Raw genomic sequence first — 21,275 nt, forward strand, 5'->3', positions numbered from 1 at the left:
CACAGCAAATATAAAACTGACTTATTTCGCTAACTCCTCTGGATACCTGTTATCTTTTGTGCTTGTTTTTCAATAACGGTCTTCCTATGACCACGTATATGAATCCAGCTGGCTTGGTTTGTCATCAGAACACGATTACAACATCATGCCATTTTTGCCATGTGACAAACTCTCTTTATACAGACGACTGGTTTGAAGCCCGTACTACTTCAACAGGCATCACAGAGGTGGATCAATCTAACATCTCTTCACGCCTTCATTGCATTCAAACAGAACATGAGGACAATAGAGGCGCACCAGGCCTGCAATGAAAGGGTTGTCTGAATGGGACTATTCATTGCCACAAAAGGCTAATTAATCTTTGCCGCAAAACTTGCTTCTTAATGCCTGACTTCTGAATCTGGATGGAATAACTGCAGTTGTCACATTTTCCAATTTAAATTTACATCATACAATACTGCAAAGTGTATTTGTGGAAGAATTTAAGGACTTTATTATAAACAAATGTTTGAATGTTTAGATTCAGCATTAACTGCCATCATCTTGACTTCTTTAGAAGCTGTTTCATTGTTTATCGTACTGTCTGGGTGTCCTTCCTCTATAGCACTATGCTAATTAGGATGAGGGAAGCCTGGGTCTGTTGATGCAGGTAGTAGGGGGTCTTTTGGCATTAAAGAAAATGGACAAATACACATCAGGACGACAGTTTATTTTCTTCAAAGCTTGGGAAAGTGGGACAAAGAGGGTGAGAATGGAGACAAAGAAAGAACTAAATAAGGATGGAAACAAAAACAGAATTAACTTTATAAATCCAGAGATCCAGAGATCATCAGGAAAGAAATGATACCAAGCCTCATTTTCTTATCTTTCCACAAACTGAGTCCCCCCACATTCTCGCACCAGACACTTATCTCTAACTCTGGTCTTTGCCTGCCTTTTAGACTGTAAAATGGAGAGTGGTAATATCCCCCACTTCTTTCTGTATGCTAATGGAGCGCTAATCTGTTCCTGAGCGAGTGCCTTAATGAGGGCGATGTGCCCCTCGCTCAGCCGGCTAGTTCCCGTTAAGCTACCATTATGGAAATAGTACGGCATTGCATGTCGTCCTGGGACTGGGCTGAAATGTATTCCTTATTTCCACTTTTAAAGCTTTCTTCTTCGTCCTTAACAAGGCTGGGTGTTCCACTGAGGGAGCAAGCAGTAGATAAACAAACATGCTAATGACGAGCGCAGGGAAAGACTTCACACACTTTGAGGTCTGCTCATTTTCAGATTCTGGATATTGTTGGTCTTAATAGGCCACATAGGACAGATTGCTGGAGACAGAGAGCATGCCGTAAGCCAAGTATCAAACGTCTGTGCTCTCAGATTTACATGGAAATCTGCTGCTTTATTATGAAATAACATTATTCTGTTTATATTGTGTTTTCCTGTCATCTTTGTGTGGCTTCTGGCAAAGTTGCTGTGAATATATACACAGAAAAATTTAATTAACTTTGATTATTTAGATTATTTTCTACCAAATTTGTTCCATTCCATGAATGGTGTCAGGTCTTCCCGTCCATACTGCCTGCTGATGATAATATTTGGAGAAACACCCTAACCAGATTAAAAGTTGGAACAGATGCTCATCCGAGCGTTTCAAAGACATATTGGGATATTGTGGCTTTATTCATTTTGCATGTATCTAGGCCACTCCAGCCCCTGCCACTCCCACAGACCACATGTAAAGGGCGGTATGGTGGGTGACTACGAACAGGATTAACTCCTCTTGCTTGCTTCACTTTCTAAATGAAATGGCTCATCTGTAGGCCTCTCTATTTTTTCCTTTCCTTCACTTTGTTCTCTCATTTTGCTTCTTTTCCTCTTTTTGCTTGCACAGTTTGTCTTGTTTCTCAGTATTTAGTGCCACGTTCCAAATTCAGATGCTTTCACTTGTCATTTAGAGTCACTTTGTCAAGTATGTGTTAATAAGGATGTCAGATGGGACCAGGCTCTGCAGTTATCTCCTGCATTTTCCACACACACTACTTGATGCTGAAGGATGAGATTACACTCATGTACTGTATAAGTGTCATTGAGCTGACTTTGTTATCGAGAGCAACTTTTTTTCATGCACAGCTTTTTTTGTGTGTGAATCCCTTAGTCATAAAGCGCTGCAGGAATTAAACAGCATGCATGTGTAAAACACACTGTAGCTCATAATGTGTGTGTATGTGCAAGTTTTTTGTGAAGAAAGAAATCAGAGTGAAGCGTGTGAAACAGGTTTGGAGGCATCTGGGAGGGAAATGTTTCTAAAAATTTGTGCGCTTTGCTGCTCATATTGCACAAATTCGCAACAGGGCCCGAAACCTCAGCATTCCTGCTAAGATGATGAAAAGATGTCTGAGCTCCATCTCCGATGATTATTTAAGGGGCGCTTAAATTCAAAGACTCTGGAGGCTTTTCTGACAAGGATTCAAGTTCATACTGTACATCAGTGAAAACAGTCATGGACCACACCAGTTGGGGGTTTTCAAGCTAGACGAGAGGTATACTGGTTTGATGTTGGAAAAGCTTAAGGGTTTTCATTGGTTCTTTTCTCCTTACCACGTGGATAAGTTTAATCAGAAATTCAAAAATGGTTCCTGGATTTATTTCCCTTCATTATGAGAAGTCATGAATCATGAACCACTCCTTTTTTTTTACCAGTGTAACATTTGCCAAGTGTTGTGATGTATTATATATGCAATGCTTTGGGAAATTTGTGATGTCAAACATGAAAAATAGCTCTGAGTTCTCTAAAAGATGAAGAAATCTCCCCAGATTCACTTAATAATGTGTGTCATTCACTCCACCAATGGCTCAGCTTTTGGATGTATACTAGAATCTGAGTGAGGCATGTTTTAACTATAAACAGTTCTAAGGAGGAAAAAACATCTACCCCAAACTGACAAAATACTGTCTATCATCAATCTTAGTCATCAGAAGTAGTTACTGACACTACCCAAAGGCAATGCATTAAATCAGTCATATATTGGTGTATGGTTATGGCCATGAAGAAAGCATGACCGCAGTAGATGACTCACTGCAGATGTTGTGACTAGAGGGATGATCAGAGCCAGACTTCTGTTCAGTGCCGACCACAACAGGGGAACAGGAGCAAGGAGGGTTTGAGGATATTTCACTGGAATGGGGGGGGTAAGGAATTTCCGTGGAGTTGACAATAGGGCTCTACCTTGCTAGACACAAGATCCAGTGTATGAGGCACAAAGGGGAAGAAGATCTAGTTATAGAACATTTGTCATGGACATTCAGAAGTGTCACTACCACCACAAAAATTCTTCACTCCCCATAAATCCCCCAGGGAGTACTTGGTTATGTGCTCGCTTTGGAGCTCCTTGCTTGCAGAAAAGTGTTTTTCGTTAAAGTTGAGGACAGTTGAGAAGCAAAAGGCAAGCATGAGGCAGCGGTGTGGTAGTTAAAGTCATCATCAGTTTGCTCACAGATGCCACAGAACCATGAGGCCACCAGCACAGATGTTACCATGCTGTGTGTGAAGTGAATGCATGCATCACTGCAAAATAGAAGCCAAATTTCTCCCAAATCGTAGCTTGAAAGTTTTCTCAAAGGACTGTATATTCAAAGTCCTCAGTGTATTCTGAAGGAAACCAGTGGACACACATGATTCTGGCTTGCCTGGCGCAAAGTGTCGCACATTGCAAAGCAAGTGTCCTTGTTATTGTCCAGGCAATGCTGCTGACAGTTTTACGCACAGTGCCCATATCCTATAAATCACAAATGTGGTCCTCAGCCATGTAGTCATGGAATTGTCGGTCTTTAAAGGGTCACTGTTGCAGCATTGCCATTTTGAGGCAGCAGAATGTGCCTCCGCCATTAACCAAAAAAACCTGTTTGAATTTCTGTGTCTTTGGTTTTTTCTTGCTATACAAAGGGTAAATCAAGAGCTCCTACTGACTGACTAGCTGAATCTGCAAGACCACTTTTGTCTATGTGCCCACATTAAACTCCCTGCACCTCTAGTTTGATTTATGTAGAGGACAGCTGCTGTACTTGAAACAATTTCCTTTGCCAACATGGAATGGGTATGTGACCTTTCAAATGTGTAAAAGAACGCTGAACATTAATTACATAATAGAAGAAGAATATGAGAATTAGTGTCTGTCCCCCTCTGCATTAGAAGTTTAGACAGCATGTGTAAACTCACTGTATCTACCCCAGGGGAACGGCTGCATGGGATATTTTTGTCCTAAATGATCTATTGTTTTACCCACCTGGATGCCATCCACCATTAATCAAAATGATCATTTATTGTGTGTTAATCAAACCCTTAAATGTACTGTGTTCAAAAGAAATATTACCCATAAATTTTGATTGACATTGAATTAAAGGAATTAACTACAGTGGCACTCCGTAGAGTGTAAACCTCTGCCAAGGCCAAACAGCTCCCGTTAAATTCAATCAAGCATTATCCACAATCTTTAAAGATTTAACGTTGCTGGATTTGTGGCTGTAAACGTTTAAAGCTGATGAATCTGAATTTTTATTGCCCATAAATATAGATACAGATCTTAAGTATGTCATTTTTCTTTAATTACGATCCATACTCTGTTGAGAAGTTAAAAAAAATGTCAAAAACATCACTCAACGTCAAACAAAATGACCTTTGCAAGATCTTTTAGGCAATCCTGCTGAAAAACCAACAGCCAAATGGACACAGCTGTTGTTGTGTTTGGTTGGGTTTGACATGACCTATTCGGTGGAGGTAGTTACGAACTTAACTTATTTGCCCTTTGGACAGTTTATCCAATGTTTGCATTCTTTTTGGCACAGCCCTGAAGGAAATAGGCTATGTTCAAGAGGAGGATTCAAGAAAAGAGTTTTTATTAGGCTACTGCCAGACTTCATAAAATAAGCAGGACTGAATGTTTTATTAAGAGAATGGTAAGCAGCATTCAAATGTTTATTTTAGTGAAATCCCTGAGTATTTGCCTAGACTATTATTTATAAATTAACTGCTAAAAAAACCCCTACAGATCCCTTTATGGCGTTGCACCGGGGCCATCAGAGTATACCAGCCGAGACTGCATTGCGTTTTAACTTTTCAAGAGCTTCATTTCACATTGATAATATTTATACAGTAATGGTTCTCTTTGTAACTGAGAGCACACATCTGTGCCTTTGCTTAATGGAAAGTGTGTGGTAGCAAGCTGACTGTCTCCAAGTCATCGTTAATTTTGTTTTTCTATGTCAATCACCTATTTAGTTAATCAGATAGCGACTCCGCCCACCGTTTGACATTTGTGTGTATTTGTGTGTGTGTGCCTCTGTGAATGCATCAGCATCCCTGCTTCAGTAAGCTTCTGTCATTCTAGTTCAGTGAGTGGTCCACTGGGTGCAGACAAACCCAGCCTTTGTGTGTGTGTCCTGCTGCCTTGCTGTGTACTGTAATGGGCTCCGGGGAGCAAGGCGTGTGAAAATCCCACCCATGCCCACCTAGAGACTGTCAGCTGTGTGTGTGTGTGTGTGTGTGTGTGTGTGTGTGTGTGTGTGTGTGTGTGTGTGTGTGTGTGTATCTCTCTGTGTATCTCTCTGTGTATCTCTGTGTGTGTGTGTACAAGAGAAAGACAAACCCACAAGAAATGTGCCTGTTTGTGACAGTATTCAAGTGTTGGGGTGGGAAATGTTGGGTGAAAGAGGACACTCCACCCCAAAACAGCCTCTCTGTGTTGGACAGTACAGAAACGTTCTTTATTATTCTTTTATTTCATTAACTGGAGAGCCTAATGACCTGATGAATGACCCCCAAACAGAGGCTGCTCTGTTCGCTCTGACTCACTCTTGTCTGTCTCTTCCTCTTTGTCTGTGCCTGTCGGCTTCCATCATACTCCATAATCTGTTAATACCTTTGGATTTTCATGCACAGCACACCAATTCTGTTAGCATAGCGTGTGCAGGTGTAACTAATGAAATGATTAAATTTAGGTTCTTTAGTTCCAGAGCCTAATTTTGTGCCTTAATGGAATAGAGCCTTCATTAATATTATTAGTTTCGCCTGTGTTTGCAGTGGAAGGGGAATATTTCACACGTTTGATATGATCTTTGCTGGTTTTTCCAGCATATTTTTATGCAGATACGATGACATTAGTGTTCACTAATAATGAGTATCTGATTGAACCCATGTTCTACACAATATTGTTCTATTACTAATTAGTTCATGAAGTGTGATTTTAAATGTCAATATACACCTTACCCTTTAAAAAGCCTGAAGAAGGGGCGAGTGAAAACACTGTCTCTTGTCAGGATTAAAGGTCCCCCACACCCTCATCGGTGTTTACACTTAGACTGCTTAATCATATCTCTAGTAAGGCTGAAGCTGTTTATTTATTTCAGCCTAATTAGCCACTGCTAACAGCACCTACTCTTCCTGGAAGTCACAAACAACCATACTTACTAAGCAAATTAAATAACCTGTGTTAAATGTCTCAAGACATTAGTTAGAAGTAACTAAAAAAACTGGATGTTACTTCACAATGCAGTAAATTACATCCCATAATAGTTCAGCTTTTTCGTTTATTAACACTGGTAACTTCTTCTTTTCCTTTCGACTTTTCCCTTCAGGGGTCGCCACAGCGAATCAGTTGCCTCCATCTAACCCTGTCTTCTGCATCCTCTTCTCTCACACCAACTACCTTCATGTCCTCTTTCACTACATCCATAAACCTCCTCTTTGGTCTTCCTCTTAGCCTCCTACTTGGCAGTTCAAAACTCAGCATCCTTCTACCAATATATTCACTATCTCTCCTCTGGACATGTCCAAACCATCTCAGTCTGGCCTCTCTGACTTTATCTCCAAAACCTCTAACATGTACTGTCCCTCTGATGTACTCATTCCTTATTAACACTGGTAACACAGTTAGCTATTGATGAAAGGATGCCCATGTCTTACCAGCAGCAGCAAAGCTAACATGAGGAAGAGGAATCATATCATGAGGTGAATTTACAGTCTCTCTGTGGAAACATGGAATGTAATTTGCAAACTACTTCGCTTATTTTATTTTTACAAATTTAAAAAATTTGTTCCCTGTATATGCAATAATGTACCTTTGTTTCCATTGGTAAGTTTGAGTGTGACATGAGACATGCAAACATTGCCACTCTTTTATTAGTGGTCCTGTTTTAAACCGACATAGAAGTTGGAGATGTTTGCCTGTCTCCATCAGATTTCTCTTTCTCTTGCTTTGTTAAACATGAACATGTAATAGGTGGCTGTGGGAGCATCATGGTCTGTCGGAAAGCTAGTCGTGTTTTCATTGTCCCCAGTAGCAACACAGGATGTGGTGAATTCTAATTGGAGAGGCAGATGGACGGTGCACACACACACACACACACACACGAACAAGTACTGAACACATGTTTCCACCACACACAGGACATAGGTGACTTCATCCCTGTGGGACAAAACCAATAGGCAAAATGTCCATCGTCCTATTTAGCCCACAACAAGGATGTTATTTGTTTAGATATAGCAGCTGCCCCCTGGCAGGCTTCATCAATGAGGAAGGAGAGTTTGCTGTAGAGTTTGACTGCAGGGTACACCAGTGTTTTTAATTCCCTCAGTGAAAGTGCTTTTTTTATTAATCAAAGTTGAAAAGTCCATTATTCACAACAGTATTTACCTTTTAATAAGAGCGTGGTTAACCTTGAATGGTCCTCTCCTTTCCTTTCCTCTCCTCTCCTCTCCTCTCCTCTCCTCTCCTCTCCTCTCCTCTCCTCTCCTCTCCTCTCCTCTCCTCTCCTCTCCTCTCCTCTCCTCTCCTCTCCTCTCCTCTCCTCTCCTCTCCTCTCCTCTCCTCTCCTCTCCTCTCCTCTCCTCTCCTCTACTCTACTCTACTCTCCTTCTGCGGTTTCTGTTTTTGATGTTTTTTTTGTTTGTGGCCTTTCTTCTCTGATTGTGTATACATATGCCCCATCCCTCCTCTAATTGGTCCTCTGTATTCATGAGGGGCTGAGAGGCAGGGAGACTGCAGGCAAAGCTGACTCTTAATAAATGTCAGTCCATTTCCAAGCTACAGATAGACGGCTTAGAGGTGTGCTGCTCATAACAAAGCGTGACTTAATGCAAGGGGAAACATGAGCTGAGGTAGGAGGTAAAGAAAGGAAATACATCATGAGAGGGTTTAGGCATCCTCCAGACAAGATTGAGAGAAGACAAGAATGAGTCAAATCAACTGATGAGTGTATTTCAGGATCAGATAATCAAATTTGGTCTTCTACCCACAAACCCAAGTCAGATGCTGCAGCATTTGTGATTGTAAATGCATGAAAACTAAAGAGATGCATACAAGATCAGCTTCAACCTATGAATATGCTGTTAAACAAGCCAAAAAGAGTCAGTAAATGATTGGATTAATGAGAATGAGTGTATGAAAAAAATTTAAGCTCACATTTATAGATAAATAATGGAAGCAACTTAGAGTGAAGAACATCCAGTTTATAATCCAGTTTATTTATATAGAGACACTGAATAAGTGAACTGCGTACGTACATTTTGTGATTATACATGTATATGTACATGCTCTCTGCGTGTTGCCCACCCTTATGTTTGTGTTTAACTGTTCAAAGGCATTTTTGTGCATGTCCATGACCATGACTCCATATCATATATGTGGTGATTCGCATGCCTTGTTTTAATATCATTTGTTCTGAACTCGTCTTTGCTGCTGTTTACCCCCTGATTATTAGGGATTAAATTGAATAAGATCATTAAAAACATGATATATTAACGAAAAAAATATTGTCTTTGGACCTACTGCTGAGGTCTTTGTTGTGTTATAATATTGTTTTTACAGACTGTTACATATTATTATATCTACATTATTGTAGTTTTGTGGCTGTGTCTTTCTGAGTATCTTACCCCCTTCCTTCCTCCATCCTTTTCTTTGTCTCCTGGTTACTGGTGGCATATTCTAGGCCTTTTGTTTCTCAAGTTTTTTTCAAGGTTATATAAATTAGAAATGTGGAGTGACATGTTGGCTCCTTGATGTGTATTTGGGAGACAGCTGACTATACAGGAATGATTTTCCATAATGTCTTATCTTGTGTGTATTAAGTTTTCTCTTTCAATATATTTTGTTGAATAGGACTGTATCTGTTCTGTCTGTGTGGGCATGCATGTATGCTCATTTTCGTTATAAATACCTGAGTTGATTGACAGCTTCCAGTGTCTGGCTTTGACAGCCCTTATTTGTTACAGTCGACAGGCTTAAGTGAATAGCTGACTTATTGAGGTTCCATGTCTGTCGTGGTGCGATGGCTGCAGGGTGCTGTAATGGATGTGGATACCAGTTCCTGGTGCCCCTCTATAAGCATTTTGCAGAGTGCTAATGCGGCTCCCGACCGAGTGGGTTTTTTATATTCTTCACTTTTGCAGGGAGTCATTGAAATGTAAATTTTTTTATTTTCCTTTTCGTTTTGTGTGAAATTAATGAATTAATTTGATATTCAGGTGTCTGTAGAGTGGGATTGCAGGTAAAAAAGAAGACAGATTAAATGGATTTCACTTATATGTTGATGTACTGCAAATAAAAATAAAAATTAAAAAAAACATATAAAAAATGTTATGTTATTTTCATACACATTACAATATCGTGTGAATAATCCAGTACCCATTTTAGGTTTAGTGGATGAGTTGATCTGGATGTCTTTCCACTCCTCATTTTGTACTCTTATCAATCACTATGGTAACAACCTCCACCTCAGTACTTTAGGATTTTGAAGTCTAATTTAATTAACGTTTTAAGTTCATGCAGATATATCTGTGTCATTATTGAGAATCTGCTTGGCAGTAATGTTATGCTCTGGAGACTACAGAGAATCCAATTGAGATTTTACCCTTAGCTGTTAGTGGCGTTCAAACTAAGAAAGATGGAATGTTTACAACTGAAAAACAATATGGAAAAAACAACAACTCCTCGGCCATTTAGCTTCGGAGATGTTAGAGCACTCACTATCAACCACTTACATGCAAATTAAAGTCAGTGTAAAGCATAGCTTTGATACGGGATATTCTCAGACTAACCTTCGGACCATATCCAGATCCCCAGCTGTGTCCCCCTCCTTCACATCAAATCAGCTGGCTACAAAAAAACCACAGCAGTGCTGATGGGGTACAGATAGATGGACAGAAACACTTAAAGCATAAAGGATGAGGCAGCACACCTGTTGCGCTGACGCAAACACCCTGATCTTCAGAGACATCAAACAAATATTTTGACAGCAAAGCTGGCTTTGTCAGAGTATTTGTTTTAGAGACAGACAGCTTTGCAGCCGAATAAACACATTCAAACTCATGTATCCTGTAACAAAAAAACAAACAAACCCAAAACATTGTTTCATACAGACAAACCTTTCCTTTTGTGAAGCAACGGATCCAACTTAAGTCATGTAAAGCGGTTTCATAGATGTGTGTTACCTTATTCCACATACTTAACAAGTTGCTATTCTGTGTCATCACACCACAGCTCTATTTGTGCTTTGTCACAATCCAGCAACACACAACCACCCTCATATTCTCATGAAACAATCCCTGCTCATCATCCTTTAACAAGATGGCAGAATGCACCTCAGACAGCCAGGGGAGCCCGTAAATGTAGGCTGTCACAAAGACAGAGAGGAGGACAGGAAGACATGCAAGGATCGCAAGCTAACTGACAAACGCTAATGAGGCGTATCATGTGGCTGCTGTAAGATAACCAACAGAAAAAGAGACTGAGAAACAGTCAAGCATGTAGACAGGCTGTAGATAGATAGATAGATAGATAGATAGATAGATAGATAGATAGATAGATAGATAGATAGATAGATAGATGGATAGATGGACAGACGTCAGGTCTTTTTAAAGGTGTGTTCCCACGGCAACATACCAGTGTTACAGCAGAGCTTGAGAATTTTAGGAGATTATTTTTTTGTGATGGTCAGGAGGTCTTCAAAGGCCTCACTAAGAGAGAGAGAGAAGGGACACAGAGAAGGGAAGAGATAGAAAAAAAGAGAGAGGGTACTTCAGGATGGATGTCTGTAAGCAGTTATTATTTTTGCACCTCCCCTCCAAAAGGGGCAAATAGGCTTACCCTTGTTTATATTTTGTGCAGTTGGGTTATGGTCTATCTACAGCTCCTCAAAAACCAGAATTCAATTAAATTCACACATGCTTTATAGAAATACTGAGGGCATGCATCTTATAATTGGTTTGCTCAGTTATTTTACATTGACAGTTTTATGGTCTATTTATGTTCAGTTTATGTTGAACCAGTAGTGGGGACATTTCTGTCCGTGAACAAGTGTCCACTCTTTTGACAAACCATACCCTGTTGGGTAACCTGAACAATGATTTTGAATAACGTAACAAACGTTTGATTGCAAGAGCTCAACACGGTTACCTTGGTAATACAGTGGGACGAACTCCACCACTGAAGGGATGCCTGCAGTCTATCTGTCATGGCTAGGTGCTTGTTAGGACAAGTGGCATTTTTTACTCTGCAGGAATTACATGAAGTTCGCCATATTGTGCAGTTAGTTGTATGGCATGAATCTCCCAAGCCTCAGTGTGTAAATGCATCTTCACTTGTTATAATGAAACTTGCATGGCCTCAGCAGGAGTCCTAAAATGCATGATCCTGGCAAATGAATGCAGATTTGTCTGTCAGACATGGTTCGAAATTGGAGTCTTCAGATTTAAAAAGAAGTGAGCATGCAACATGTTGGTAGGATTTCCCTTTTTTTCTCCAAGGCAGGCACAAACGTTCACAGTCGTATATATTTGTCATTTCACTAAACTACGAAGGATTGACTGGCTTTTATTGTCACCACTTGAGTCTGATTTAATTCTTTTGAAAGTCTGTTGTGTACAGAGATGGCCATGCATATTTTATGATATCTTCACACCAGCTGACAATTTCAGCAGACACTGAGGATTGTTGTCCCACTTCACTTTTTCATTCAGTATGGGTTCATAAGCAGCTTTATTGTTTCATTAGTTCTGACATAACTTTGTCGGCATGAAACAAATTCTTTCTGTCACTTAATTCTTCTCTTCCTTTTCTTCCAACTTTAATTTTTATCAATCTCTCACCCATGTCATATTTTATTCCCTTTCTCTTTTGTTGCTTATACGCTGCCTTAATTTTCTTTTGTCAGAGATAAGTAAGACATTCAGTTTCTGAGAAGTACTCAGCAACAAATTTATTCACTTTTCTTGACAAGTCTTTCAGATCCAAGCATTGCTTTAATGCGTTAAGGAAAAATGACGAAGTACCTTTATGTTATCCAGCCCCATTCACACCAGTGCATGAGAGAATACTACTGCTCAAAAGTAATGTAATACATCACTTCTTACATAAACTTACTGATACCAGTAACCACCTGATGAGATGAGAGTGCCACTTGTTGAAAGACTTATTTTATTTGTAAGTAGAAATTGATTATGTCACTTAAAATGAGACATCGAATACAGATAACCAGTTGTCTGTACCCTTCACTCTGAACCACACGTCAACTTGATGGTGCCACATAGGAAAGGTCCAAAGTGTGGCTCTAAATGAAAAAAAAGGGAGATATTAGACTTAGTAGGATTCACCCTCTACCATTCACTGCAGGGAAATATCAAACTAAAAAAGAAAAATACATTCAAATAATTGTTAACTGTACAGGAAAACATGGCAAATCACAAAAGGCAATTAGCTCCATTAAATCTGACATCCCTAGAGCCAGAGCCAATAAAGCCACACAATTTTCTACTTTTGATTTAAAGGTGACCATTCCCAATATCTCAGTAATGTTTGTATAATTTTGTCTTTTTCAAATAAGTTCAAATAAGTTCAACTGAGCCTCACACTATAAAAGCTTTCTCCTGTTTTTCCTTTCAAATCGGTTGTCACACTCCCACATAGAGGGGATAAAGTTAACTTAATGGGTACAACATTATTGTTACCAATAAAGCAGTTTCTTCAAACTCAATTTTCTAGAGCACTGTGGAGTTTGAGGGCTTATGCTGTAATCCATATAGAACACTCACAATTATCCTTCCATGACTCCGCTGCCTCATCGAGGGAATCATCGACATAACCGTGTTGAAAGTTATTTGGTCTTCTCTGAGAGCCCCAACAGAATATTTTGTCCTACTTTTTGGCAGTTATTGAAGGATAGGTGTTTAGTATTTTATATGCATATTTATTAATGCGTTTACTTTTCTTTGGTTTGCTTTTCTTCTCTCATGTGATGAATCTCCCTGTAACCTATATAGTGATAACGTGTTCTAACATGTTCTGCATGTGGAAAACCAAAAGTAAGAGCATTCATGATTATCTCCACAGATGACTCATTTCTTATTTATCCTGACAAGTCGAAGAAGAAGAGGAGCAATGTGTTTTTGTAGGAAGAGAGAGAAGAGGAACGCCAAGAGTATAGGACTAATAGTAGGGACGTTGAATGTTGGAACTATGACAGGAAAAGGTAGAGAGTTGCTTGACATGATGCAGAGGAGGAAGGTAGAAATACTGTGTGTCCAGGAGACCAGGTGGTTTGGACATGTCGAGAAGAGAGATAGTGAATATATTGGTGGAAGGATGCTGAGTTTTGAACTGCCAGGCAGGAGGCCTAGAGGAAGACCAAAGAGGAGGTTTATGGATGTAGTGAAAGAAGACATGAAGGTAGTTGGTGTGAGAGAAGAGGATGCAGAAGACAGGGTTAGATGGAGGCAACTGATTCGCTGTGGCGACCCCTGAAAGGAGAAGAAGCAGGATTTAGAGTTGAGAAAGATAAGGAATAAGTGTGTACATGTGTGTGTGTCTTTGCATGTATGTGCATGCATGCTGATAGCATAGGGCTATGATGGTGAGGAGGAAGCATCCTATCCCCATTAGTGTTAGCCTAGATCTGTCAGAGCCTTGTTGGGTTACTGCCTGGCAAAATCTCAACCCTCAGGAACAATGTGATGGGCTAAACACACGCACACATGCATGCACAGACACACACACACACACACACACACACACACACACACACACACACACACACACACACACACACACACACACACACACACACACACACACACACATACACACACACACACACACACACACACACACACACACACACACACACACACACACACACACACACACACACACACAAACTGAAACACTCTTGTCCTTATGCCCCCACTGTACTATTTTGCACACAAAACCAGTTGTACCTGGAGGTGTTCATCAAAACACTACATTGCACATGTACACACACATACACACCGTTTTGTCGCATAATTTTCATCAACATCACATTTCACTTACTCAAACTGTATTCTTGATTGTCCTCTGTCTCACCTCTGTCAGACAATAATAGAAGCTACTGATGAGTGTTTATTTCATTTTCTATCTCTGATGCTGCTCCTGTAACCCAATACCCATCAGTTCAAATAGCTGTTCATGAAGCTTGGTGTTAGACTCTATTATAATGAGGGAAAAGTTCATTAGAAAACGGGGGTGTGTGAACTGACACTCATAACAGTCCTGTTTGAAGCTCAGGGTGTGTATCATTCGGTTAATATAATTGCTTGACCAGTTCTTCATTCAAATCAGTTAATGTCTTAAAAGTAGCCTTGTTTACTCTCAGAAATTATTCAACACCTTGCAGGTCTGTGATGTGTGTGTCCACTGACACATAAATAATTTGAATGCTTTTGTACCTGTTGTTCAAAGACTTTTCTGGTAGCTCTAAATTCAGATCCATCTTACATTCATCTTGTGCTGCTGTTCTCCCTCTATCCTCTCCCTTGTGGACCTAAATGTTGCTTGTAATTAATATCTCCATCATTAATCCGCTTTGACACATGGCCTATCTCAACCCACACGCCCAACCAACCAGCAAGCCCAGTAGATTCCTGCCCCACAGCATCGTTTATTCTCTGAACCTGTGGGACGGACCACAGACAGGAGTTTACAGGACCTGGTCAAGCCCCATGTGTCTGTTGTCTGTTCTCTGTTTGGGTCTGGCTGTCATGCATGTGTTCAGTCTTTTCGTCCAGAGTCGAGTGCTTTTATCAGTTTCCGTATGACAGCACTGAGTGTACTTTAATTAGCTTCGTGCTGTCCATCTCATTCTGCCACATAGAAGACGCTTCATAGGTGTCGATATGATGTCTCAACATTTTGTCATCTCACAGGGGTGTTGTAACGGATGGTCAGGGGTGAGGTGCTGTTTAGAGTTTATAGCTGTCTTAACAATACATGTAATTATTTCTATTCTTTGTGTCTCACTGATAAAATCAAGATCTGAATGCTTGACTTGATCATGTTTTGCTGTTTACTGTTTTGTTCTCTTTGGTTTTATTAATGACAGACTTCATGACTCCCATTATACTCCAAAAACATGTCCTCCTATTCTCTGCTTCATCACTCTCGTAGTACCTCCTCTTACTGCTTTTCTCGCCTCGGTTCTCTTCTCTGTGAAAGATAAATGCTTGAAATTGTGGTATTGACGTGAAATAAATGAATATTTGCCTCCTTTCCACTACCCTCCCCTCCTCCGCTCTCACACAGTCTCACATGGATAGGGGTGGTTATTACTATATTCAGTAGAACATCTTGTCTTGCTGACAGTGATAATATAACCTGTAATTAAAATGCACTCTTATTGGTACCCTACTTTGCACTAACATTTTATTAATATTGATTTAATTCATGACTTCACAATAGGCAGTCTACTGTTGATTTTTTTTTAAATATTGTTGAGAAATTTATATTTTAAAAAAGGATAATTACATAATTTCACTGGAGACACATAAGGATTTTAACTTCTTTAGCTCCACTGAAAAGTAAAGAGGAAAATAAAAAAGTGAAGAAAAGGATGAAAACATAAAAGGAGTGAATGATCTTGTTTCAAAAATGTATGAGTCTCAAAAGCAGTTTATTCAATTATCTTATTTAGACATTTTTAGTTGTTTTTTTGCCAGTTTACTCATTTAAACTTATGACACCAGCACACGTTGAGTGTTTCCAGGCGTTGGGGCATCTTAACACATTTTTTAGTTTAAAATCTGAAACAAAAACTGTATTTTCATTCTGCATGTCAAATGGACTTAACAGCATATACAGTATTTCTGATGTAAACAAGAACAAGCAGCAAAAATAGCTTGTGGTGTTCTGAGGCAATTTTCAAAATCCTTTTACATGTTTCTACAAGGTTGCTGCTCTCGTTCATTGTATTCACTAATTACTTGTGCTTTGGGAGGGAGCATGACACAGCCATTCTCTTTAACTAAGTCACATAGAATAGAAAAACAGTGAAAGGTTTCCCCACCGTGAATTTATGGACACTGACTTTGCCTTAAGGGTATTTTTAAAAGCTCTGATGCTTACGACTTAAAAGATGCAGTGCACACTGACTGGAGGGCACTAATAATTAATGAAGGTTTTTATAGAAAAACTGAAGAAGTTCGGTCATGACTCTTAACAATGTGTTCTTATTGCTCTAAGTGTCAACTGTCTTCAACTCTCACACTAGCCCCTCTCTCTTCTCAGGTTCAGGAGAATGTCTTTGTTGAATTCAAACACCAGGAGCTGCTTGAGTTCTACAACAAGGTCTGTTGAGACTGTGTGTGTTAGTGTGTCTGCGTGTGTGTGTGTGTGTGTGTGTGTGTGTGTGTGTGTGTGTGTGTGTGTGTGTGTGTGTGTGTTCATCATGTTTCAGTCTGTTGTCCTCGTTTCATTTCATCCTGATTGGCAAATATTGTTGAAAAATATTCCACCTGGATGATGCATTTTGTTTCATCTCTTCTTTTCCTTCTCTGCTTGACTTTCTCAATCTTTTTGTGTGTGCATGTTTGTGGTGTGTGTTATTTTTGTGTACTTTTTTCACTTTCCAAACACTCAAACCCTTTCTTTTCTTTCTTACAGCTCGAGGTCATTCAAGGCCAGCTGGATTCTCTGACTTGAAACCTGGTGCTCTTTAGACGCACACACACACACACACACACACGCACACATGCACACACATACACACACGCACGCACACACACACACACACATGCACACACATACACACACGCACGCACACACACACACACACACGCACACACACATAAATATGTTTTTCTCCAGTGCTGTGCCATTCAACCATTCTTGCTCTGATTTATTTGAGAAACATGTCAAAATGAGGCGTAACCTATTTGGTACGCTTTTGAACTCCATTTAATAACTTGGAGAGGTTAGAGTGATAAATTGTGTTTACTTTGAGTTGTTATTTCATCAAATATATGCTGGGAACATGCAAATATAAACTCTTCTGACACAAGTTTCTCACATTTTCCTGTGACCTAAGTGTGAAACAGTTACAGCAAGATGTTAAAAATGTGTCATCGTCACTGATCTGTAAAATTCAAGGAAGTAAAAAGAAATTAAACGTAAGTTTAAACAACAACAATTGTATTTTCTAACATGGAGAATCAACTCTTTTTTGTATCATTCTTATAAGCAGGAAGTGGAGGTAAGGTCCATCTAAGCTGTTGTTATTTAGTGAAAGCTCATTATTTCCCATTAACACCAACTGCTGGACTGCTGGTTCAACAGATGGGCGATCTGGGAGCACAGCGGACCTCCAGTGTGAGTGTTTGTGTGTGTGTCCATCATTCCTCTTCTCGACTCTTCGTCACCAATCTATAGAGGACGAAGAGATGCAGGTGTTAAATGCAGATAATTAACAAACTCTGTCCTAAGCGGTCCTTTGGTTTGATCTCTAATGATGGACTCATTGAAGCCAATAAATGAAAAATACATGTATTCATGCTTAACTTAACAGATGTTGCCTATACTACCTGTTAATTTTCTTAATGCAGACACAAAAATGAAAACTGCAAACTCTTGAACATAAACATAAATGTATCAAAATTCAAAGAAGAGGAAACAATACAGAGAAATATGAATGCTTGTTTTCTGACCTGAGAAATCATTTGTTTTGCTGATGATGTCATTTTGTCAGCCTCATTAGACACTGACCTGGTTTTTGGTCGAATGATAATTATCAGGTATGCCTTTGCCATCCTTTACGACATTTAAAGGATTTGCTCCCTGGATTTTTGATGGAGACTTTTTTGACATATCCTCTTGGGAGGAACAACCATCCCATCCGGCCATGAGGAGGTTGAGGATTTAGGGAAAGACATCTGGGATACTTTCCTTAACATGCTGGATGAAAGGCCCGGAAACTTTCAGGAATTACTCGATTGATCAAAGACAAATGAAATTACACTTAATTGAGTCTCTAATCTCTTTGTTTTATAAACCTGAGTAAAATTTGACTGAATTGTCATTTCAAGTTTCTCATGTGGTTTTGTTGCTTTTTATGTCGAACTTCAGCAGGTGGCAACTAGTATTAATAGGATAATCAGCTTTTACTGAGTATACAGAAGTAAATACAAATACAACCATTATTAAAAATTATTAAAAATACCCAAAGGAAGTTTGATATATAACATTTACACCCTTGGTAGTAGACTTGGATTTTAATCTCAAAATGGCTTGAGTAAAATAAGAGCCTGCATATATGGGATGTCCCTCTTGAGCCAGAAGGAGCTCTGTGATCCACAGCACGGAGAACAGATGGCAAGGCTAGAGCAGAGATGACTCCTGGAGAAAAGGAGACTCACACACCAAGACACACTCTGTGATCGAGTGTAACACAAAACACAGAGTGCACATGAGAGCAGTGGATGGGGGTGCGTGTTTGTGTGGGTGAGTGTGTGTGTTTTCATGTCAGGCAAGTGTGAAGTCGTCCAAATTTGTTTGCAAGTGTGTTTGATGAGGGGAGCTAAGTTCAGATGGATGCCACACAAACATGCACACTGGGTTCCACAGTAGCCAGAGAATGGTTGCTGCTTCCAGCCCTGATAAGGGTCTGATGGACTCCCCTCACTACGTTGTTATAGTCAGACACGGGTGATCTTGTCTAAGAAGTACACAGATGCCTCAACAATGAAACCAGACTTCACAACTCAGAATATTGTGTTTTCGTTTGGAAAAAATTGGTTATTACTCTGTTTACTCCCATGTGAATTAGGTGTCTGTACCACAGTAAACACTTCGCTGAAAGATTATGGATGCAAAACAGACTGAGAAATTTGTGTAATTATTTTTTTTTCCCTTCACATTTCCCTTAAAGAAATCCACAGTACCAAATATATTTATTACTAAAACGTTACTACACTGATTCATTGTTATTACATTGAAACTACCATTTATACAGCAGTGAACATATAATTTGAGTAGCATAAACATGAAACAAGAATGTATGTTTTGAACATGAGAACATGAACCTCAGAATTTAAACATGCTAATTACCAATTTAAGTTCCAAGAATTCATATTTTACTTTGATTATGTTATCCTTATTTTATCCTGTGCTAAAACGTCCCCTGCACACAGTCGGCTGTCTTGTTCTGTATAATATTGATCTTTTATTTCAATAAAGAATCAAGTTCTTACCCTAACAGTATAATTTTTTATTTTTTTTTAATATCAGCTCAATATTACTGTACTCAGATACGCCCATTCTTCATATCTCTTAAATGGTCGTTTATTAAATGGGATTACTAATTACTGCTTCTTTATGGTGGTTCTATTTCTCGCTAATACATTGTTGTTAACAAGCTGTAACTTTTGATTCACCGGCTACATGCTGTTCAAAGATGTGTCCACGTCTACATGAGGAAGTGGACGTATCATAATTCCACCAGTCAGTGTCAGGCCCTGTTATAATACTAGTTTCTTTAAGTGGCTTACAGTGTTAAACAGGCTCTAAACAGCAGGTTGCGGCTGAGTTATCAACAGCACCTTCAGTCACCAGTGAATTGATATTAATAGCATAGATAGCATGGATGCATGCTAATACACATAATGCCCATGTCTACTATTAACATGTTTGGTGTTCCACTAGAAACAGTGAACTCATCATACAAACAGCTTAATTATATGGAACAACTTGAGTGTGAATATTACCATACATGAATAGCAAAACATCAAAATGCACCTTTTTGTGTTTGGACTAGATGAAATACTACTGTATATGCGTCAACTCATGTGATCTGTATATCTGTATATATGTTTGTTGTACATCTCTGCAACTATGGCAACCTTGTCCCAGTTTGGTAAACACCACGTTCAAAGGACAGACAATCTTGAGTTTCTTTTGTAAAAGACGCACCTTAGATTAGCAGCACATATAACATCGGTCTTTTTATTGAGAAGAAACCCTTCATTATGAATGAGTCATGAACGACATGTAAAAAATAAATAATGGCTCCAAAAAATGGGTGATAAATCAATGTGTCATCAATAAAAGTCATTTTTGCATGCCATAATTTCCTCTATGTGCCTGGTTATGAAAATGGTTATTACTGTGCTCCGGAGCAGAAAGCAGTGCTACCTGCTCCCTGATTGGATGCTGTCAAATTGATTGGAAAAACTCGCTCAATCACTTCATGTTTTGTTGACAAAGTTTAAGGCATTGCATTTTGTACCAGGCAACATGGTTAAGAATTAAAATATATACAAACTGTGTGTTACTTTTAATGTGCAGGTTCACTGTTGTTATGAAATCTATTCTTATTTTCTTTGAACGTTACACTTCAGTCATTTTTGTTTCTGTGTTATCTCTGCAGACTTCACTCCATCACCCTGTATGTGTTTAGCAGACACACCTCTTCTGATACACTGTCCCTAAAGAATTGTGTGCAAATCTGTTTATATTACACAACAGAGTGTTTTTGAGCTGAGGGTGCCTTTTTTGTCTCAGAAACACCCTGAGGGAATCTTTCACAAATGTCTGTTGGTTTTTTTCTCTGAAGTCCTTATGATATGAATAACCTCTTAAAGCACACTTGACTAGAACTCTTGAAATCACATGCTAATCTGGAAGTCTCAAATTCTGTAAAGTAATAAAGTGAATGTATGTTCTGTCTAACAGGTCAAAGTTCAGCTTCAATATGACAGTAGTCAGCAAATAATGTTTCTGTTCACCATCTTACTCAGAAACAAAGAGGAAATGCTGAACATATTTTACATTTGAACTAAAGCGGGCTGATTTCAAAATGGAACCGTTGTCTTTGCTACCAGGTTGAAGATGTGTGTGCAGCAGCCACGTCTAAGCATGTGTGTGTTCTTTGTAGCAACATCTATATTTGTCTCTTGTCATGGCTTTATGTTTGTGTTCTAACAGAGTCAGCTT

The 21,275-nt window shown here is 39.2% G+C and overlaps 1 protein-coding gene across 1 annotated transcript in view; it reads left to right on the plus strand.

Moving 5' to 3' along the window:
* commd10 (COMM domain containing 10) overlaps positions 1-18,352 on the plus strand; it is a 49,578-nt gene extending 31,226 nt beyond the window's left edge. The window contains exons 6-7 of the mRNA XM_068309966.1: positions 16,578-16,637; positions 16,953-18,352. Of these exons, the coding sequence (XP_068166067.1) occupies positions 16,578-16,637; positions 16,953-16,991 (99 nt within the window). The 3' untranslated portion in view covers positions 16,992-18,352. The remainder of the gene's footprint in view (positions 1-16,577; positions 16,638-16,952) is intronic.
* Positions 18,353-21,275: the final 2,923 nt, after the last annotated feature.

This window comes from Antennarius striatus, chromosome 3 (assembly GCF_040054535.1).
Source record: "Antennarius striatus isolate MH-2024 chromosome 3, ASM4005453v1, whole genome shotgun sequence".
Classification (NCBI taxonomy): domain Eukaryota; kingdom Metazoa; phylum Chordata; class Actinopteri; order Lophiiformes; family Antennariidae; genus Antennarius; species Antennarius striatus.